The 22,756-nt window shown below is 41.1% G+C and overlaps 2 protein-coding genes across 8 annotated transcripts in view; one reads left to right on the forward strand and one right to left on the reverse strand.

Moving 5' to 3' along the window:
* The window catches only part of AIDA (axin interactor, dorsalization associated), a 45,164-nt gene extending 43,892 nt beyond the window's left edge, over positions 1–1,272 (reverse strand). For both annotated transcript variants that reach the window (XM_014838719.3, XM_014838718.3), the window contains exon 1: positions 937–1,272. In XM_014838719.3, the coding sequence (XP_014694205.1) occupies positions 937–1,046 (110 nt within the window). In that variant the 5' untranslated portion in view covers positions 1,047–1,272. The remainder of the gene's footprint in view (positions 1–936) is intronic.
* A 246-nt stretch (positions 1,273–1,518) lies between these two features.
* On the forward strand, positions 1,519–22,210 carry BROX (BRO1 domain and CAAX motif containing). 6 transcript variants are annotated; one of them, XM_014838715.3, is made up of 13 exons: positions 1,519–1,679; positions 3,721–3,860; positions 6,964–7,070; positions 7,679–7,775; positions 10,792–10,887; positions 11,913–11,985; positions 13,021–13,126; positions 14,063–14,152; positions 15,889–15,974; positions 16,933–17,014; positions 17,565–17,715; positions 18,571–18,730; positions 19,710–22,210. In XM_014838715.3, the coding sequence occupies exons 2-13, from the start codon at positions 3,760–3,762 to the stop codon at positions 19,794–19,796; spliced, it is 1,236 nt and encodes a 411-aa protein (XP_014694201.3). In that variant the 5' UTR covers positions 1,519–1,679; positions 3,721–3,759; the 3' UTR covers positions 19,797–22,210. The 6 variants fall into 6 exon arrangements, with proteins under 6 accessions (XP_014694201.3, XP_014694202.3, XP_014694203.3 ...); XM_014838716.3 differs by having other exon boundaries at positions 3,744–3,860; XM_014838717.3 differs by lacking the exon at positions 1,519–1,679 and adding an exon at positions 2,011–2,131 and having other exon boundaries at positions 3,744–3,860.
* The last annotated feature ends 546 nt before the right edge of the window (positions 22,211–22,756 follow it).

Genomic DNA, 22,756 nt, shown 5'->3' on the forward strand with positions numbered 1-22,756 from the left:
TGCAAACAATAGCATCTTAGTAAGCAGTTCTCAATTTCATTAAAATGTGCGAAAAACTAAGCAAGACTTTACAGATAAACCTTGTCTTTTCATTTTAAAAACATCCCTGAAGTTTTTGGTGAGGGGAACAGAAAGGGAAAGAAATCGGACTTCGGTTGATCAAAGAAACTGGTACTCACATGCACCCTGCGGCTATACATTATACACAGGAAAAGGAGGAGGGACCCAAGGAGGGAGTGGTGGCTCCCGTGCGTGGTCTATTAATTCACATTTTGCTCTCCTCTGTTCACATCCTGCGCGGACTCCACCCAAAGCGATCGAGCGAGGGGGTGGGTGGGACTCACAGCCTCGCAAATAACAGTCCCAGAAACCGAAACGGAATCGAGGTGAATTGTGAAAACACGGCTCAGCACAAAGCGGGGTGGAGAAGGGGCGCGAGAGGGGCCCCTTCTTTTGGCTGGTGGGGCACCCCCTCCCCTCCATCGCCACCAGTCCCCTCCTGTCCTACACAGGGGCGGAGGAAGACACCGTGCACAGAGCAAGGCCACTCATCCCTGGGACGTGGGCGGAGAACACACAAGGATTCCTCGGAGATTCGAAAAGAAACCGAGGGGCGGCAACCCGGGAGAGGCGGAGGAAAGGAAACCGACTGCGGAGCTGGGGGCCCGCGGGACGGCGGGGAGGACCGAGCAGGTGGCCCGAGAGGTGGGGCCGGCGCCCCAGGAGAGGGGGCCACCTGTTGAATGGCAGGCCCTGTGGAGGCGAGGGAGCCCCGAGGGCGGACCGCCGTCCCCGGGGCCAGCGCGCCCTCGGCCCCGGCGCTGCGGGCCCCACCCTGAGCAGCCGAGGCTGCAGAGCGATGAGACACCGACGCAAGGAAGGGGGGGCGGCGGCCGGGGCCGGGCTGGCCCGCTCCCGCCGCCGTTAGTCACTCACATCTGATACTCGTCTATCGCCTCCACCAGCTGGCCCCAAGAGTCGAAGTCGGCGCCTCTCCTAAAACTGGCGCCCCAGCGCTGCAGCAGGCTCCGGGTCACCTCCGACATGGCCGGTCCCCACCCCGACCCCTCCCGCCCCGACCCCAGCACGGCCGGGCTCTAGGGCGCCATCCTCCCCGGGCCTGGCCCCGACATTAACGGGGCCAGGAGGAACCGCTACGGCCACCACCGCCACCCGCCGAGGAGCCGCCCAAGCCCATTTGCCGCCACAGCCAAACTTTGCGGCTCCGAAGCGGCCGCCCCGCCGAGGCCCCGCCCCCGAGGCCCGCCCCGCGTTAGGTTGAGGCCGCCCCGCTCCCCCGAGCGGCCGCCATCGCTATTGCGGCATTCCTCCTCGGCTTGGGAGGTCCGGCGGCCTCTGCTCTTTCTCCTTGGGAGAGAGACTGCCGCTCAAGAGGGAAAACTAGGGAGGAGGAACCAGGAGAGGGCTGAGGAACGGAGTGTTGGAAGGGGGCTGCGACAACGCGGCGGCCTCCGCCCCGAAGCGGTGCGCACTGCCGCCTCGGTAGCTGTCATGGGCGCCCGGGCCACGTGACTCCGCTCGGCGCAGGCCTGGTTCCCGTCGCTCGTCGCTCTAGCTCAGTAGCCTCGGTGCTCCGACTCTCTCCCCTCGTCGCTTGCGGACGCGGACACTGCCTTTCTTCCCTCGGGGGGACTGCTGTTCAGACTCTGAGGAATCCGGTAAGTGTGTTCTAAGGACGTGCATTTCCCAGTAATATCCCTACCCCTGTCGTTTCCCTGGAGTCCCAAGCAATAGAGTCACCCCCTTACACACAGTGTCCATGGACTCCCGTATAGGGCTCCAACAGCCTCCTTCTAATGCCTTGAAACAAACGAAAGAAAATCCCTGTTGGCCCCGCGAATCGAGCTAGATTTGCCGAACCCCTTACCCCGCTCTCCACTGGCAGTTGGGGGTCTTATAACCTAACAGGGGCTTGGTGCCCCGCCGGCTGCCCGCCTCTCGCGGGTAGGTAGTATCGGCTGTCCACAGAAATGCCTGTTCAGGAGGAGGGGCACGCTAGGGTTGGCGCCTGCGCACGGCCGCCGCCCGCCGCCTGCACGGGACCCTGCCGGGAGGAAGAAGCTGGGTGGTAAACAGGAAGTGGGCGCTCAGAGCTCGGGGCGGCGGTCAGGTAGGCTCCCCCGGGGACCCCGGATCTCCCGAGTGGGGGACCCGTGTGAGTAATCGATGTTCTCCTGTGGAGGCGGGTCAGGTGGCAGCCCCGACCCGGATGTGGTGCTGGTGGCTGTAATGGCACCCTCGCCGCTGGGTGGGTGTGTTGTTCTTGCACCCCACCCTCCGGATTCCTGAAAACTTGGGTCTCAGAACGGGGAAAACGGGGCAGGGGCGGAGAATCAGTACTTAACGTTCGTCATTCCTAAAGTGCAGATAGACAGAAACTCAGACATTTTCATCCAGGAAGTGGGAGGCCGCCTCGAAAGAGTATTGGTAGGAAATTTGCTGTCACAAAATTCAGCGTATTGTGTGCCTTTATCTCTGACAGCTTGATTGACATGCGCGTAGATGCTGTATTCGTTTACTTAGCTTATAAAGGAGGTTTACAGGGTTGATGTTTACACGATTGCGACTATTTTTTTTTAAAGGGCTTGTTAAATGTTTTGAGTCATAAATGAACTTGCCCAATTTTTCATTGTGTACACAATGCATTTTCTCTTCACTAAGTACTTGGTGCTCTCACAAACCGGTTTTGTCCTGAATAAGTAAACATGGTAAGGGAGGAGCTTAAAGTTGGTATGTCATACAGTGCAACCCACGTTTTCTTTCTCAATAAGAAAAGTCGACTGATAACATTATATAATGGCTTCAAATTAATTAACCCTTATCAGAATTTCTTGTCTGTGACTTCCTGGAATCTAATTGCTATATTTAAGTCTTCGGTTAGGCTTTCCTGTGTTATGTTCACTGTCTGCCCAAGGACTTTTAGGCAAGTGACACACTACTTTTTTTTTTTTAATTCTAAAAGATGTGGAACTTAATTTTTTAAAGTTAGCATTTCACTTAGTTTTTCAAATATTTTGGTTTTTAGGATAGAAGTTATTGATCAAGTTTCTTGTCTTTTCATCATAAAAATACTGATTCTTACTAGCTATTCTGTGGAAAGTGTATTTATTACAGAACACAGGCTATAACCAGTCAGTTGGTGTCAGCAATATCATGTGGGAAATACAGAGAATTTAAAACTTCTTTCTTTCAAGTACCTTAGCAGTCTAAATACGGGTCACCATTTGAACCCATTTTGGAAATTACATTCATCTCGTCCCGTGCCCTTCTCACTTCCAGCTGTTCAGCCAGAGGCTAGTACTTTGCTAAAGTGTCATCTGGGGACCAGCGACATCAGTATCTCAGTTACTACCCCAGATTCCTGAATTAGATAGAACCTGCATTTTAACAAGGACCCCCCCCCCCCCCCGGTGATTTTTATGTACATTAAAGTTGAGCATTACTGCTCCAGTATATTTAACATTGTGGTTACTGTGGACAAATTTCCAAATGCTGTTTATAGGCCTGATCTAAATATAGACTGCTTTAAATAGACAATTAAAACAAGATTGACGTATGGCAATGAAGCATTTTATTTATAGATGTGTGTTTTATATACATTTTATATAAAAATATATGTATTCTGTAGTAAAGTTTTATTTTAAAAATTTACTTTTATATTATTTACATTGTTAAATGTTTTATCTTTAATTTTTCTAGATTTCTTACTTTTTTGTCTGTAGGGAACATCTGGAGAAAATGACACATTGGTTTCATAGGAACCCATTAAAGGCCACAGCTCCTGTCTCTTTTAACTACTATGGTGTAGCCAGTGGCCCTGCTGCTTCAAAAATTTGCAGGTAAGTAGTCACTCTCATCAAGTAGTGATGGGCCACCCTTGGGTACAAGGTACTTTTCTAGATCCCCTGGGCAACACGGAAGTATGCAGCACACTGTCCCTAACCTTAGGCTCCTTGTAAACTTATAAATGGTGGTGAAGAGTTACATCCTAGATTATTTCAACTTGGGCAGTCATCTAGCCCAGGGTCCTTGATTTTAGATCAGTAATGGAGTCCCAGAGAAGCTACAGCCGTCACAACAGAAGAGTTAAGCTATATATTACAACAGGACAACAGACTCCACGCAGTGGTAAATGGATGTTGTTAACTGGCCAGATAGTAAATTCATTGGGTTCTGAGCAGGGGGAGATCCCTGTGACCCAGAGTAGCCTTCAGGGCGTTCGTGTAGGAGAAAGGACTTGAGCTGGAGTTTAAATAAATTGTATGGCTTAGATCAGGAGTTGGCAAACTATGTTCCATTGGGACTGGCCCTGTGGCCGAGTGGTTATGTTAACGTGCAGCCCAGGGTTCACTGGTTTGAATCCTGGACACAGACCTAGCACTGCTCACGCCAAGCCAAGCTGTGACAGGGCTCCCACATAGAAGAACTAGAGTCATTTATAGCCAGGCTATACAACTGTGTACTGGGGCTTTGGGGAGGAAAAAAAGAGGAAGATTGGCAAGAGATATTAGCTCAGGGCCAATCTTCCTCACCAAAAAAAACCCACCTACATTCCACAGATTTGGCCCACTGCTTATTTTTACAGAGTTCTGTTAGAACACAGCTGTGGCACCCTCTCCCCCATTTATTTACATATTGTCCCTGGCTGCCTTTGGGCTTTCCTCTCCAACAGCAGAGTTTAGTAGTCCCATTGGAGACTTTATGACCCATAAAGCTTAAAATGCTTCCTTTCAGGCCCTTTGCGGAAAAAGTTTTCTGACCCCTGATTTAGATAGTAAGACGGGAGCGGAGGATGTCATTTCTGTCAGGAAAACCTTTGTTCTAGGGACAGTGAATAGAGCAGTTTGACTGGAACAGAAGAGAGAGACGCAAGAGAGATTTCAAAGGAGGAGTCAGCTGGCCGGATTGGCTGCTTTGCTCTGGGAACTTGAAAAGGCGTCAGTCTCTATGAGATATAGAACCTAGATGATCAAGATATTGATGGTACCAGTACAGGAAAATCAAAGGAGTTGCTGCTTTTTGTGGAAAGAAGTAATTGGAGCAAAAAGCAGAAAAACTGGCTTATTAATCTAGACCACTGGTCAGCAAACCTTTCTTGTAAGTGGCTAAATAGTAAACATTTTAGGCTTGTGGACTACATACAGTTGTTGTTGCGTGTTCTTCTTTGTTCATTTTTACAAAAATAAGCTGTGGGCCATTCAAAAAAACAAGTTACAGGTTGTAGTTTGCCAACCCCTGATCTTAGGCTTCTAGAGGCTGGTCCCAGCTTAACTGTTTCGTCTCTAGCTTTGGGCAAGTCTCTTAACTTCTTTGGGTCTAATTACTTATCTATAGAATGAACAGCCTAAATTAGGTATTTCTAAGGTACATTTTTCTCAAATTCTGTGATTTTAAGACGAATCCAGCTTTACACAAGTTGGGTTGCAAATGATGATTGAGCTCCTACTGGAAATAGCTAGCAAACTTTCTGAGTCTAGAATAAGTCTTAAGAATTCAGACTTTCCCAGTCCGGGAATTACTCCTTCCCAGTTTCTAGTTAAATAACAGCAAATTCATGAGGTAGCTCATCCTGTTTGGTTCAGCTGTCTGTAATTGTTGGTATAGACTTTCTTGGAATAGGGCTCCTTAGAGCAAGTGCCAATGAAAACCACTCCACCTAGACCGTTCAGGATGAAGTCTGTGCTCCCTTCTGATCATCGCCGCTGCATTATAGCCCTCTAGCTCTTAAAGTATTTGAAATGTTAGTGTTCTTTCACCCAACAAAGAACCTTGAGTACGTGCTTTGTCCTAGGCACCTCCCAAGGTCTGGGCATACAGTCCCTACCCTCTTGGTGCTTAAAGTTTAAATATAGTCTGTCTTTAGTCATTTACATGCAGGTGTCTTCCATCATTGTCCGTGTAATATAATTTTTGGAAGCCTCGCTGAGGAAGTTGCCTTGAAATGAGATGTGCAACTGGAACAGGGCCGAGTTAGAGCAGATGATGTAGATGCAGGGTTGGATGTCAAGTTGAACTAATAGATGAGACCTCACAAGAGGGAAAAGCGGAAAGCCAAAGACTGAACATTTTTGGATGTGGGAGTGAGAAGGGGACATAGGAAAAAGCATAAAAGAAACTTTTAGAGAGAAGAGGGGAACCTGGGAAATTTCGTGGTATTGGAATCAAGGGAGAAAAGAATTTCGAGATGGAAAGGGTGGGTCTGCAGCCTTTGCTGCAGAGAAGTAAAGGAGAATGCAGACGAGGCAGCAGTTCTGAAACGACTTACGGCCGTGTGCTTTTACATGTTCTTTATGTGTGTATTGAATTATGGAATACAATTTCGTTTTTAAAATATGGTTTTCTCCTTAGTGGAGTATATTTTGATATAAGATCAAATTTTGAAATTGTAAGGAGATACTAAAATCATGCACAAACATGTTAAATTTCCATTTTCAAATAACTTCTTGTGAACTGATCAGTTTAATTTACTCATTCCTAATTCCTTCCTCCCATCTTAAATGCTTGTGTTTGTTTGATTTTCTTAAATTAAAACTTGCTGTATATTTTTATACGTAATTGTATCCATGATTTGCCCCTTTTTTTTTTTTTCTTTTTTAAAGATTTTATTTTTTCTCTTTCTCCCCTAAGCCCCGGTACATAGTTGTATATTCTTCGTTGTGGGTCCTTCTAGTTGTGGCACGTGGGACGCCGCCCCAGCGTGGTCCGATGAGCAGTGCCATGTCCGCGCCCAGGATTCGAACCAACGAAACACTGGGCCGCCTGCAGCGGAGCGCGCGAACTTAACCACTCGGCCACGGGGCCAGCCCCTGATTTGCCCCTTTAATTGGACTGAGTTTACAAATTTTAGGACAATTATTACTAGAAATTTCACTCACCTCCAGTGTTAGTCCTGGTTACCTTCATTCCTGTGTACTTAGTATGTCTCTTTCTGTCTCCTCTGAGTGACTTGAGGTCATCCAGAGCACGGCTGCTGGAACTGTTCACTGATTTGAGCTGTAATCCAGAAATGATGAAGAATGCTGCAGATTCATATTTTTCACTTTTACAAGGTTAGTTGTTTATATGAGCCTTAGATTTGTTTTTTTTTTTTTTTGAGGAAGATTAGCCCTGAGCTAACATCACCACCAGTCCTCTTTTTGCTGAGGAAGATTGGCCCTGAGCCAACATCCATGCCCATCTTCCTCTAGTTTATATGTGGGACACCTGCTACAGCATGGCTTGATGAGCATTGTATAGGTCGGCACCTGGGATCTGAACCCCGCGAACCCCAGGCTGCTGAAGCAGAGCACGTGAACTTAACTGCTACGTGATTGGGCAGGGCCTGAATCTCAGAATTTTTAAACAAGCCACTACGCAGAAGTTCACATTTAATTCTTAGACATTTCACATTTGAATAGTTTTCTAGGCTGTATTTAGCATGCTTGAGTTTCAAAAATGTGAGAATGTGAGGATGGTATATGGTCTTTCCAATGTTTTGACAATGAAACGTGTACATATTTCATGTTGCATTACCTTAGGAGAAGGTGTGAGATATAGAAAAGGAGAGAGAGGCGAGGAGTTTCAGTCGGGTACTTGGAAAAGTCATTGTCTGAAAAATGTTCTAGAAAGAACACTTGATATTTCTTCTAAAACGGAAATGTTTTATACCTTTTTATAGGTTTCATAAATTCATTGGATGAATCTACCCAAGAAAGCAAGTTACGATATATTCAAAATTTCAAGTGGACTGATACATTGCAAGGACAGGTTCCAAGGTAAGCAATACTAATGGTACTAAATTGAAGCCATTTCTGTCACTGTTTAGCCAGTGGTTGACTCTTAGGCTCTGTATTTGAAGAAGTAAAATATAGATCTGATCAGCATTTTCTCTTATCAGGAAAGTAATTGAAAACTTTTGACCTGATAGATTCCATTAAGTAAGAATGTAATTTGTTTCTCCTGAACCAGATCTTTTTTTGAGATAATCAATACAAATATTAACTAGAATTGAACAGCCTTGACTTTTAGTAACACAGAGAGAATGGCTTGGGAATTTGGGACCCAAACCTGGCCTTTAACCTCTGCCTACATTCAAGTAGGGAAGAATTGTGGGTTTTCCCTACTTTTCTGTTCTGATGGATAACTCCGATGTCTTGGGTCAGTCTCTGTCTTTCTCGCTTTCTCCCTGATTCCACCCCAGCTCTGTACTCTCTCTTTTGACTCACAGTGTTTGTTTTCTTCCTAATTTCTCTGCACCGTTTTTGCTGTTTTTAAAAACTTACCCTCAGAACTTTCTTTTCACTCCCTTGAAATTAATTAGAAGAGATCTAATTATAACAGGAAACAGATCATAAAGGTGCTAAATTTAACTTTTCTTTTTTTTACGCCTTGGGTGGTTTAAATGGTCATATAGCTTTATCTCAGTTTGCTTTAGAATTACCGTTTAATAAAACCAGAAGGGGAGGAATTGGAGACTGCTGAAGAGCAGGGCAGGCATTACAGAGGGAGAGTGTGGACTCTGGCCTCGTGCAGACCTGGGTGCAATCTCGGGTCTTTCACTGTGTCAACATCTGCTTTTGCAGCTGTGTGTTGGGGTTCCAGATACAGGGCTTTTGTGCAGAACAAAATAGGAAAATTTATGTTAAGTGACTAAGATAATGCCAGGCATACAGTAGACATTCAATAAATGTTAGTTTCCTTCCTTCCTTGGGAATATTGTACTAGAATTAGTAAATTGGGTAGAAAATTGGGGACTATGGATCCTTTCCAAATTTTAATATTCTGGGATATGGTTTTCCAGGTCCTCATTTTATGCTTTTCTTTATGTGACCTGTTTGTTCTTCATCTAAGATTAAGGGATACTTTTCTTAAAAAGACTTTTTTTATAAAGAATCATATCTCTATCATTACATTGCAAACATTTGGCAGATTCTGAAGTGTTTTGCATTACATAAATTTGGCACTTTTTCCCCACCATGCCAAGTTTCAATTCCTTGCAACAGCATTTTTCAGCATAGTTTCAGAAGACAATGAAGAATTATGTGGTGGAGGCCATAAGTACTAATACTGAATATTCATTATGTCTGACATTTTTAAATTGCTTTATTCTTGATTGCTACTCATTCAATAGAAAGTGTGCTATCGGTATTTATCTGTTCTGAAAAATGTTTATACAACTATATATGCTTTGACTATTACTTAGATGTGGTACAATAGTAATGGAGTGCTTGGGGGCGAGGCAGATTGGAATAGATGAAGGATAAGGGAGAGGGTTACACATGAGACTTTATGTAAATTAGCAAAAATACCTTATTATTTAAAGGTAAAGTTATGAATTAGATATGCCTAGTAGATTACCAGATGTAATTCATTTGAAACTTCTCAATGCTGAAAAGAATAAACTATTAAACTATGCATTAAGTATTTTTTCAGCAGGGTGAAATTGTTTTAAGAAGTTTGTTCATAGCTGTTTGTATGTTATATATTAAACAGGATAGTTTATAAGTTATTTTTTAATTACTATATGTTTTGTAAAAAATCTTTTTTTTAAATGTAAAAAAAGTTTCCATGTCTCCATTCCTTTTAAGATGGAGGCAACAACTGAATAAAAAATACAGAGTAGAATCGTGATTCGGCTTTCTTCCCTTTGGTGATTCTTCTGTATCTGAGTATTATGTGTATAAAATAAGGGTTTTCTGTTTCATTACTTCATCATTTGAGATAAAGTTTTCAGGCTTTTATCAGAACAATAGTGATTAAAAATTAGTATTATTTGCTTAAAAAGCTTTTCCCATCTTCTTTGTAATAGAGTCTGAAGGAAACAAAGAAGATATAAAATATACTTGTTTTTGAGACCTTTTTCCTGGTAGAACGCTCATTGGCTTGGCATTCAAACTCCTGCAGTTTCCCTTCGGCTTGGCTTTTTGCCCATCTTCCCTGCTGCTCCAGTCAAGCTAGTTGGGTCACTGCTGTCAGAAATATCTTTGTACTTCCTTGTGCTTTAACAGCATCATTTCCTCAGCTGGGATGTCCTCCTTCCCTTCCAGCTGTCTTCACAGCACAGTTCGGATTCTATATATACCATTAAGCTTTCTTTAATCCGTTTAGCTGGAAATCATCTCTGCTCTGAATACCATTTTCTTAAATCAGCTGGGCACTTGTTAAAAATGCAGATTCTGGGCCCCTCCCAGACTTTCTGACTTTCTGGAGTTAAGTCCCAGAAATCTGTATTTTTTTTTCTTTCTTTCTTTCTTTTTTTTTTTTTTTTTTTGGTGAGAAAGATTGGCCCTGAGCTAACATCTGTTGCTAATCTTCCTCCTTTTGCTTGAGGAAGATTGTTGCTGAGCTAACATCTGTACCAATCTTGCTCTGTTTTGTATGTGGGATACTGCCACAGCACAGCTTGATTAGCAGTGTGTGGATCCATGCCTGGAATCCAAACCCATGAACCCTAGGCCACCGAAGCAGAGTGCACGAACTTGACCACTGCACCACTGGGCCGGCCCCCAAGAAATCTGTATTTTTAAAGCTACTCTGTATACAATAACCTTTGGGAACTACTACTCCCGTGTTTACTGTTATGAAGTATTTACTGGGCCGTCACATTTAGTCATTCATTGTTAATTGTGTGTGTGTGTCTTATTTCCCTATCTGTATTAAACACAAGGACTGTTTTCTTCCTTTTTCAGTTAGCATACAGTTCTTTATAATTTTGAGTTGGATCTACAGTGGGCTTCATGTAGAGTTGTCTCAATAATTGACAAAATTTAACGATCATGTTTATACTTCTAGTGCCCAGCAGGATGCTGTTTTTGAATTAATTTCCATGGGGTTTAATGTAGCTTTATGGTACACCAAATATGCTTCAAGACTGGCTGGAAAAGAAAAGTAAGTTAAAAGGGGAGGGCTGTACACGTATGTGTTGTTTTTCAAATATATGGAGCTTCATTATGAAAAAGTCCAGGCTGTTGATAAAAAGTACCACTTCTGATAAGTGAAAGGTTGCCTCATAATGTTAGTATTTTAAGTATCAAGATTTTGTAGCCCAGTGTTAAAAGGGGGGAAAAATTTAATAATCTTGTCATGGGGAAAGTCTTTCTAAATAAAACCCCAAACCAAGAAAAGGAAAAGATTGAATATTTGACTACGTGAAAGTACCGTAAACAAAGTTAAATAGCAAATGACAGATTGGTCAAAAGAAATTGCAGTGCCTATGGCAAATTGTTTTTATAATGTATACTCTTAGACATCAGTAAGGAAAAGACCAGTGAATCAATTGGAAATAAGCAAAGGCTGTAAACAGGCTATTCACAGAAAAATAAATACAAAGGCTTATAAGTATGTGAAAGATGTTTTGAAGGATTAAGGAATAGTGAAATGAAGTAAAATGAAATACAGTTTTTGTAACAGTAAAAGTAGATATTTGCAGTACGAAACTGGCAGCTCCCAGCTGTGGTGCATCTGAACGTGGGAATAATATGCAGCCATTTAAACATGAAGTTGGACTGTATGTGCTGATGTAAGTTTATCTCTAAGGTAATTTAGGTGATTAAAACAAGAGCAGAGTAGTGAATCTTGTGTATGCCTGTGTTTTTTAAGTGTGTGCGTGCATTGAGAGTGTAATATTTTATGCTTGTGTGTGCATGGAAGATTATCTGAAAGGGAAAACAAGAAGCCTTTGTCCAGACCTTTAGACTGAGTCTCTCTTTTCTACACTTGTAGCGTTTTCTGTTTGGATATTTTTCATGTGCATTTGTTACTTCTTTAAGTGTCAGATTAGACTTTTTAAAAGAAAGAAAGCTAGTGGTGAGAAGCGCAAAGGACTAATTTGGTTTTATGATAATATGTTAGTTGTTGGTTTTAATACCAGACACAGGATTCATCCTTTAACTGATGTGATCACTGTCTTTAAGCGTAACAGAAGACGAAGCGAAGGAAGTCCATCGCAGCCTGAAAATTGCAGCTGGGATTTTTAAACATTTGAAGGTGAAATAATAATACAGTAATAAAAAAATATGTTATTAATGCTTTAATTCTTGAATAATTGTATTTATTACTTTGGGAGATGGGGAGAATTACTTCATTATGTAAAAAGAACTAGTGTGTGTTCTATTTTCCTATGTGGAGTACCTTGTTGTTGAGCGCAGCCAATTACAGAGTATGAAGTCTCCATTTTAGAAGTCGCCAGTGAATTTTACAATGAGAAAATTCAGGTTGTAATTCACTGCTTATTTTTCTGTGTCTTCTGAAAAGATCAGAGAAAACAAAGCACAAAAATTGATGGTTCTTAACATTTCTCTCCGCTGTCAGCAGCAGTTGCCAGGGGCAGTCATGAGTCTCCAAAACTAACTTCTGAGTGTATCCATTGTCTCTCAGCGGAAACGCCAGAGGGCCATCAATACGCACTACTTGTGTTAAGTTGCCTGAAAATGTGATGGGAATGAGGGGAAAGACTAATGTGTTTTCCAACCGCAATTACTCCCACCTCATTCTGATTAAACCACTATTTACTCAAGGCCTCCTGGAGGCCATTGTCGGGTTTTCTCATGATAAAATAAGATGTTTTTACAGTGATTAAAAAGCCGTGATTCTGAGTTAGCTGTAGAATTGTAGTCTTCTTTGTATCGACAGTTATCAGTGTGAATGACCAATTCTGGCTGTCCTGCAAAAGGGAGCTTTGGTTACTGTTTCAGTTCAACATTTTCTAAGATGAAAATGTGAGTTGCGTATCTAAGCAATCTATTATGACCCAAATTTTGCTCTTGAATTTCTTGTTTTTACAAAAGGTTATGAAAAGCTTTAGAAGTTTTTGTATACAGAACTTCTGTTTATACAGAAGTTTATACAGAAATATAAAAATACTCTGTAAGCTTAATATTTCTCCTTTTTAGACAGTTTTTGTCCATACCCTAAATTTCTGATAAATCCTCAAATTGAATGTCTTATAACTTCTGTTTTCTTCATCTCTAACACCTAGATTAAAATAAAATTTGGCTTCTTTTTTTTTTCTTTCTCTCTCAGGAAAGTCATATCCCAAAGCTTATTACACCTGCAGAAAAGGGGCGGGATTTAGAGGCACGACTCATAGACGCTTATATTATCCAGTGTCAGGCTGAAGCTCAAGAAGGTATCCTAAATATTGTAAGGTTGTTGGTTTTTTTTTGAAGAAAGTCTGTATTAGCATTTAATTCTTTTTTTAAAATCAAATTAGCTGGAATCGAGTGTCAGGTTTTGAGAAATTTATAATGAGGACTAATATTACCATTACCATTTGCCTTCAGTTTTAGCTAGCAGGAAAAAACCTTGCAATCTCATGGCTCTTTTTAAGAGGATTTTGATTTCATGCCGTTTCTGACAGCATAAAATTAATTCTGTAATTCATCTTTTTCCCCTCAGCCTTACTCATTCCTTTTGCTCTTCCACTATTTGGCTTACCTTGAAATCTTCACCTTTCAGTGGCAGAAAATAAATGAAGACTTATGTGAAAACAGTGCAGAAACTTTGTCAGCTTGTGTGTTCTTTATTTCAAAACTCTAGTGCCCTGAATTTTGTAGTAGTAATTTTCTTACACCATGCTATTTTTTTTTTTAAAGATTTTATTTTTTCCTTTTTCTCCCCAAAGCCCCCCAGTACATAGTTGTATATTCTTCGTTGTGGGTCCTTCTAGTTGTAGCATGTGGGACGCTGCCTCAGCGTGGCTTGATGAGCAGTGCCATGTCCGTGCCCAGGATTCGAACCAACGAAACACTGGGCCGCCTGCAGTGGAGCGCACAGACTTAACCACTCGGCCACGGGGCCAGCCCAACACACCATGCTATTTTGTAGCAGTAATTTTGTGTGATTAGCTAGGAATTGGCTAGTGATTTATTTAAAGAAATGATTTCAAACCAACAAGATCAGTGTTTTCTGTCTGTTTGCATTTTCTGTAACTTACATTTCATGTGAAAACTTCTAACAAATTATTAAAATCCCAAATAGATTGTCACGCTGTCTTTGCTAGTGAAATTAGGGTGAATGCAAGTGAACTTATTTACACGTTCACTTGACTGTGTTTATGTTACAGTAACAATCGCTCGAGCCATTGAACTGAAGCATGCTCCTGGACTAATTGCTGCGCTGGCATATGAAACAGCCAATTTCTATCAAAAAGCTGGTAAGTTTGTAATGCTGTTGTTACATTTTCAGTCTTTAGATTTTTCAGATTAAGCTCTTGGCTTAATAGGGAACAAGCAAAACAAAAAGATTCTCAGAGTATTTCATCATTGGAAAACTGGGGACAATATCTGCATTATATTATTAATCTTAGGTAAAAGAAAATGAAAGAATTAGAGCTGGGGCTGGCCCAGTGGCATAGTGGTTAGTTGCATGCTCTCTGCTTCAGTGGCCCAGAGTTTGCAGGTTCGGATCCCAAGTGCAGACCTCTATGCTGCTCATCAGGCCATGCATACAAAATAGAGGAAGATTAGCACAGGTGTTAGCTCAGGGATAATCTTCCTCACCAAAAAAAAAAACAAAGCTGTTTACAGTTAACGTGCTGCCTAACTTCTAATGGAAAGGATGATGCTATACTTTGTAACCAGTTATATCTAACAATGATGCAGCTGTTTTCCTTTTGAAACTTTTTTGGTCTTTATAACAACCTTACAGTTACTATCCTTATTTAGACAAGAAACAAATCTAGAGAATTTAACTGCTAGCAGGTGGAAGCTGGGACTAGAAGTCAGGTCTTCTCATGAGCCTGTTATTCTTTCCACTCATTTACTTAGGAAAGATGTGTATGTTTCTGTTTGTGGGGAGGTTACTATTTTAGTTGCTGGATACACAGAGCTCAGTAGAATAGATTCACCGTCTAGGGGAGGAGACAGACAAACATGGAACCACAGTATTATGGCATGAAATAAGGTTGTGACAGCAATGAAATAGAAATCTAGAGGATCTGGGCATGCTAGAGAGTGCTTCCTGTAGGAAGGTGGTGTTTTAGCCTTATTTTGAAATATAAATAGAAGCTGAAAGTTGGCTAGGAAGCTTTAGCGTATGGGAAGAGTAGAACTTTCTATAGTATGTACAGAGAGAAAGAACTTAGCACATTGTGGGACCTATAGACAGATGCTCTTAGCTGAAACACGGGATGAGTGGTAGGAGAAAGGGGTTAGGAAAGTAATGCGGGTGAGGTCACGAATTGGGTTGGAATCCTGTCTACACAGTCTGTCCTTTATTCGGTAGATATTTGGGACCCGTTAAAAAATACAAAGTAAATGTGACTTGATTGGATTTGAATTTATGAAGGAAGGGTTGCAGGATGAGGAATGGGCTTGCTTGTTGTAGGAGGAGGAGGCTGACTCTGCTTTTAGCACTAGGAAGTTAGTAATTGTAGCCTGTAGAGGACGTGATGAAAGCTTTGACACAGCAAAGCGAAATGGAGAGGAAGAGAGAGCTGAGGGACGTTTGGCAGGATATGTTGTGTGTGTGTGTTTTATACACAATTCAATGACAGGATGGTGAATGAGAGGAGCGTCTCCTTCATGTCTCTGACTTGGGTGACTAGACTACTCTGCTGTACTGTATAAATTTTAAAAAAGAGATAATAGCATAATTTGTATTTACCTTGAAGTCTTAGTTATGTCTATTTTTATGGTTATCTTAAATTTAAGTTACGTTAACCATCAAATCAAAGAAGTGCCTTGGTATCTATCCAGTCTCATTATATAGTTAAAATATAGTTAAGGTAAAATAAATCACTTTAAATACAGCAAGGTTTTTAAAAAACGTGGAAATGCTTGAATCTTCGGCTTGAGTGGCATTCTGCCTTTAGTGTCTGAACGCGTGAACTAGGAGTCTTCTAGTGAAGCAGGGTGAAATTATATTTTGCTTTTTAAAATGTAACTTTAGATCATACTTTATCCAGTTTGGAGCCTGCATACTCTGCTAAATGGAGAAAATACCTTCTCTTGAAAATGTGTTTCTACACAGCTTATGTAAGTATTTATAATCCTGAAAACAATGTAAATTACTGTCTTTCCAGCCCCTTGAGTGCCAGGTCTGTCAGCTCGCCAGACTCTTCATTAGCATTTTACAAATAATAGACAGCGCTCAGTGAGTGTTCCCCAACAGTGCAGCCATTGTGAACTGAAGTGGGTGGACAGAGATGGCGTCGAATCGCAGAGCTGGGTTATGGCAGTGGAATTACTATTTGATTCAATCCCACTGTTAGGCTGGAACCTTCTGCATACGTAATGAGAATTCTCTCACTTGTTTCATCCTGTACGTGAGAAAGATATTTACCGATTCTGATCTTAAGGCCTACCATGCAGTGTGTCACGTGGGTTGGTGAAGAACCATTAGTAAGCACCCTTTTGGAAGTTACTTATCAGTCTGTTATACCCACCAAACAAACTTACCTGTTTGGTTGATTAGAATATCATGTGAAAGATAATCAAAACCCTTTTTGAGATCTAAGTAGATCTATTTATGTATTATAATCTGTTTGCAGGCATCCTTGTACGTCCTTCACGCGCAATCCTTGCAGTGATAGAGACATTTAGAGAGTGAATATGTCCTACTTCGGGCTCAGACATTTCTCTTAAAACCTGGTTAGACTTTAACCTCAGAATCCGCCCCCTGCCCCCGTCCCTGCATCAGCAAAGTAATTTCTCTCCTTCATCCACTATGCCCTATTTTTAAAAACAGGTTTCAGCAAATGCTTTTTGCTCTCAGCCCATGATTAGAAGGCTAGTTTGACTCAAGGCTTGACATTCCACTTTTTATATGAACAGAGATGGGGGAAAGCTTGCTCAAGTAAAAAAATGTAAGGGATTGCATTGATACTTCAAACAGTAGACAAAGGCATTTATTTATCTGCTGCATATATAAAACAATGATAGTGGAAAGCATCATTTGGGGAAAGATTGACTAAAAGTTTGCTTCTTTTATCAGGCTTACTGTTACCACGGTCAGACTTTGTTGGCTAGTGATAAATGTGGTGAAGCCATCAGGTCTCTCCAAGAAGCAGAAAAATGTAAGTATTCCTGCCAGACTGTTAACTCCCTTTTTAAAAACAAATGTGTCATGAGCTGGCCTGGTGGTGTAGTGGTTGAGTTTGCGTGCTCTGCTTCGGTGACTCAGGCTTCGCCAGTTTGGATCCCGGGTGCAGACCTTTGCACCACTTGTCAAGCCACGCTGTGGCAGGCGTCCCACATATAAAGTAGAGGAAGATGGGCATGGATGTTAGCTCAGGGCCAGTCTTCTTCAACAAAAAGAGGAGGTTTGGAGGCAAATGTTAGCTCAGGGCTAATCTTCCTCAACCAAAAAAAATAATAATAGTTTAATGCAAATGTTGTGTCATAAAGGGGAATAGGCAATTAAAAGAGATTTTGGCTGAGTTCATGAAAGAGAATGGGAATGAGAATTGGAGGAAAGAAACAAATGTTCCAGAAACCCAGAACCTGTAGAAAATACTCACCTCCCCCTTACACCATTATTGGTATTGCTGTTGTACTAGGCAGAGAGCGGTAACATTGCCCACCATGAATTATAATCCACTGGCTTTGGCTCCCTTTCCCATGCAGTGTATGCAAAGGCAGAAGCGTTATGCAAAGAATACGGAGAAACCAAAGGACCTGGCCCAACAGTCAAACCCTCAGGACACTTGTTCTTTAGGAAACTTGGAAATCTTGTCAAGAATACACTAGAAAAATGTCAGAGAGAAAATGGATTTATGTGAGTACACCTCAATATTGTTTTAGTAATAATAATAATATATATAATGTTTAAATATTAATATTGTTTTAGTAATGTCACAGATTGTTAGTCTCTATTTCCGAAGATTTTGTGTCAGACTGCATTTAAGTTTAGCATTGATTTTTTCCTTTAAATTGGTGATAAAGGTCACTTGTTTTGGACCTTTTATTCTGCTTCTGATGATGATGTATAAAAACAGATGTTAAAATGTCAACATGAGTTGCTAACATATATCCCACTTATGTGGTCCTCATTTTCTGTTTCCCTGCCGTTCCTTCTCCATGTTTATATATATCTTCTCCACTCCCTTTGCATATTCATCTCGCTCTGGTTTCAGCTTCCTATAAAGTAGGGAAATTAACTCTTTGTCAGTCCTGCCCAGTCCTTTCAAGCAGTTTTCCATTATTCAGTCAGCTTTGTTCAAACTGCTCGTCACCACACGTGGAGGTTGGTAGAATCGATTTTGTCCCTGCTGTTGTCTCTTCACGTCCTTCCCCTTACATTCTGCATCTACTCGTGCTGAGCTCTTGAACACGCCTCGTTTAGCTTTATCACTTCCTTTGGAAAGTGTCCCTGAAACCCCAAATACAGGTTCATTGCCCCTCTTTTGTGTTCTCGTGGCACTCTACATCCATCACAGCTGTGATGACATTCTGTTGCAGTTGACAAGGCTTCTTCACTGTGTCACCTACTCACCTGTAAGCCACAGGAGGCAGGAAGATCATCTCTGTCTTAACATTAAATTGTCATTGTCTCACACAGGGTCTTGAGCACTAGGTACTCAAATAGTTAATGAATAAATGAATGAATTGCTATTTCAATTGCTTTTTCCAGTTACTTTCAAAAAGTTCCCACAGAAGCCCCACAGCTGGAACTCAAAGCAAATTATGGTCTCGTGGAGCCTGTGCCTTTCGAGTTTCCTCCCACGAGTGCACACTGGACCCCGGAGACGCTGGCGGCCTTTGATCTCACCAAGAGACCCAAGGAGGACAGTGTATGAGACTGGGCTTTTTCCATTCATTCACGCGAGTTGAAAAAGAACTCAGAGTTACCATTTTGATGTTTTCCCTATGTAAATAGACGTACCTGTATTTCTGAACATTAAGTTCGCAAATTCCAGTGCTTGCTGTAAGCTGCTGGAGAACTCTCTTGGAGATGAGACCTTCTGGGCCTCAGTTGTCTTCTGATTTTCTACATAATTGACTGGCACTGTTTTCAGCACATCATCTTGCCTTTTTATAATTTGTCAGTACTTCCTTAAGAAGACTGTGGGAGAAAAGCTCTCACAAGGATGCCTCATCCGTGTTTAGATTACCATAGCAAAACTCTGGTTTTGATGTTGCATAACGCAAGGTATTTGAAGATTTGACCTAATTTCACTGTCTGATGAAATCATCCAGGGTTAAAATAAGATGGCTTCTATTCATTTATATCTAAATACCTTTTGGTGTACTAAGTCCAATGGTAGATTAAGTGGAAAATTTGAAGTTTGACTAGCAAAAGATGAGGGATCTGGCAAAAAAGGAAGTGGAATTATTTTGAAGCCACATCTCCTTCTTTGAAATCGGGTTGTTTTTTATAATTTCCTACCCATACTAAAACATTATTCCTTAAAATAACTATCTTTGTATCCTGTTCAGCCTCTAAAATAATGCCCTGAGAGATAGCCCGTTACTGTCATAAGTTATTCCCAAACTTACGGGTGCACATGCGTGGCTTCTCCCTCTTCAGAAAGACGCTGAGTGCCATTAGCTTGATTTTTCCCCACCCATTTAGGCGTTCATCCTCACTGAAATGTTGCTTTCTGATTATGTCTTAAATTGCATTGATATGTAGCTTCTGGAGCAGCTTTGTCAATCTTGGGGTTGTGTAATTTAATATAGCATCTTTTCAAAGTCTGAAGTGGAAAGATCTAGTGTTTGTTTTCCAAATCTCAGTTAGTGTACTTACACTGTATTTTTCTTTCTCCATAGACCAAACCCAAACCAGAGGAAGTGGTGAAACCTGTGAAGGAACCAGATATCAAACCTCAGAGGGACACTGGGTGCTCCATCTCCTAAAATGCACCGAGACCAGTGCCCTTGGAATTTCTCTGCTAGTAGACGAGATAAACCGGGGAACTTCGGTCCCTGTTTCTTGAAATGATTTCTCTGAAGCCTATTGATAATTTAGTACATTCAGAGAGAATCTGCCTTCAGTTTATTTGTTCTTGATTTTTAATATAGTGGAGGTAGTTCATACCTTGTTTCCAGACTCGTTTTTATCAGGACAACCTTTGGGAGATTTTATTGTGCCTCTAAAGGGCGTATTTGGGTGTTGAGTTTTTTCCAAACTCTGGGTAGTAGTAAGTTTCAGGTTAATATATCATAGGCCAGAATCGTGTGGTTTCAGGTATGTTTTTGTATCTACACAAAAAACATTTATTTTCCTTCCTCTTATTTGATACCAGAAGAGGGACAGGAATCAGTTTTAACAGAGGCAGTTTGTTTCTTTCACCATTATGTTGATTGTAGCACAGACTTGTTAGGTTCCGAGTCAGTTGTCTTTTTTGACGGAAAAACAAGTCATTTATAGTTAAAGATCAGAAAATGTCATTCCAGATCCCTTGCATATGTTAGACTCTATAATTTACTCGAAAATCAGTGTTGATAGGTCTGCTGAGCCCATTTAGGAACTCACTCCTCTTCTGGCAGCCCTGTGCTTCGTTTCAGTCTCCAGACACCTGCACTGCTTTTTACGAGTCCCTTTTCTAATGGTGTTTTTTACTTAGAGAAAACAGCTCCTAGTGTTTCTATATGAGAGAAAACAGAGTGAAAATGTTTCTGCAGAAGTCAAACAATGCACAGTGTAAAGAGAGAACTTGAAACCTAAACGAGGTGGATTGTCCTGAACCGCACTGGTACCTCTGCTGCTCTGTTACAGAAGTTACGGTCCAGTGCCTTCCTCACCTGATTTCAGTGTGCATTGTTTTTGTATGGTTTCCTAATAGACATATCCTGTCGGAGTTGTACTGCTTTAGGCCAAAGGCCATAGGAAAAACTTACCCAACAGATACAGTATGATCTTACTGTGATATTTGAAACAGTTAGTTTAATGTATACACAAACTTGGGAAATAGTGGATGCATAATACTTTAACAGAAGTCACACAGCTGTAGGTTTATCTTCCTTTAATTATTCTCCTGGGCTGTTAGCTAGTTTTCCTGTTATAAATGACAGATTGATTCACTGCATAGGAAAATAATCATAGGAGTGTATGTTGAGAGCTCACCGTGTGCCAGGCACTGTCCCGAGCACTTAGGTAGATAAACCGTTGAATCCACACATCCCCCCGTGAGAAGTACGTGAAATCTGCGTAAAGTTTTGAAATAGGAATAAACATTTCATTATGAAGAATATCTAGATTATGCCTATCTGAATCAATATTGTGTTCAAATAAATGATGACTCCAATCATAGTTTACACTCCTGAAAAAATCTACATAAAATCAGTGAGAGTTTTTTTTTTTGTCTTTTTTTTTTTTTTGAGGAAGATTAGCCCTGAGCTAACATCTGCTGCCAATCCTCCTCTTTTTGCTGAGGAAGACTGGCCCTAAGCTAACATCCATGCCCATCTTCTTGTACTTATATGTGGGACGCCTGCCACAGCATGGCAAGCTGAGCAGTGCATAGGTCCGCACCTGGGATCTGAACCGGCAAACCCCAGACCACCGAGGCAGAGTGCGCAAACTTAACCACTGCACCGGTGGGCTGCCCTGAGGGGTTTTTTTTTAATACATGGAAACGCTAATCACTCCTTGCTGTAAAATATTTAATATTTGAAGCTGCAGTTTCTGAATAAGTGGAGTAATTGAACAGACATTTAATTTGATTTTGCTGTCTATAGAAAAAAATGTTTTAATTAAATTTCACTTTATTTTTTTGTGATACATACTACAAAATCCTTCATCTGTTTCCTGGATGCCGCTTACTGACAGAACTTTAAACAGGACTTAAGGCCAGCCTTTTCCTCTGCCTGTAGGACCTATTTATCTTAGGTACTGGTGCTTATTAGCCTAGTTACTAAATTTTCGTATTGACATTTTTGTGGATCAGACAACCACATATGGAATGAAAACGTGAAATAACATGCTCAGTGCTTCTGTAAAATGCAGCAAATACTGGTATTACTTTAAATCAATAATTGGCAACTTTGACTTGAGCAGATAATATTCTGGTGACTCAGCAAAGGTGACACTTTGTGACTAAAATAGCCCATTGTATATAATATTCTTTGAAGTGGTGTTGGAAGCTTTGGGAAGTTAAATGTAAAGAAGTTGCATGGAGGTTAGAGATGTAACTATCTGTGTTAACTGTTGTGTACATTTCATCCTTAGTTTAACGCGGATAATGACAGCTAACGTATCCTGCTAAAAGTGTTGTTTGTATAATGAATTATCTTTTTATTTATGAAAATAAAAGCAATTTTACTAACAACTTCATTGGAATTTTTGGGTTTTTGATAAATATTTACCATTATTAAGCCAGTAACAGTTAATACAATGCAGAATCATAGTTCTTCAAAGTAACATTTTAAAATGATGGAAGCATTTCACATCGGTTGTTTCAGGCTCATGAGTTCAAGACGCGTTCAACACTCCTTGACCAATTTGGCTTCTGTTTATGTTTATTGCTAACTGCCTCTTAAATCTCGCAATAAGACTTCGAGTAAGATTGGCCTGCGTACATCTTATTCCCGGTGTTACCCAGTGTGATGCAGTGTTGTGTATGTGATAAGCCAAGCCACGGAGCTGCTTATCCCTAATTGTGCTTTCGAAAATACCACATTTCTTATCTCTCTTAATATGGGCATAAAAAGAAACTTGCAGTGTCACCCTGGGTAAGCATAACTTTGTGTCTCAAGACTTTTTGATATTTGAATACTTAGAATTTAAATCTTTATTTTTGAAAATGTTTTGGTAGTAAACTGAAGGACGGCAGCCCACTCTTAATTATAGAGCAGAAAGCCATATTTGATCGCAC

Source organism: Equus asinus, chromosome 30 (genome assembly GCF_041296235.1).
Source record: "Equus asinus isolate D_3611 breed Donkey chromosome 30, EquAss-T2T_v2, whole genome shotgun sequence".
In the NCBI taxonomy this organism is placed as follows: Eukaryota; Metazoa; Chordata; class Mammalia; order Perissodactyla; family Equidae; genus Equus; species Equus asinus.

Coding starts and splice junctions, on each gene's coding strand:
- BROX (XM_014838715.3), top strand. CDS start 3,760: ATGACACATTGGTTTCATAGGAACCCATTAAAGGCCACAGCTCCTGTC. Junction 7,071..7,678: donor ATATTTTTCACTTTTACAAG/GTTAGTTGTTTA, acceptor ACCTTTTTATAG/GTTTCATAAATTCATTGGAT. Junction 11,986..13,020: donor GGATTTTTAAACATTTGAAG/GTGAAATAATAA, acceptor TTTCTCTCTCAG/GAAAGTCATATCCCAAAGCT.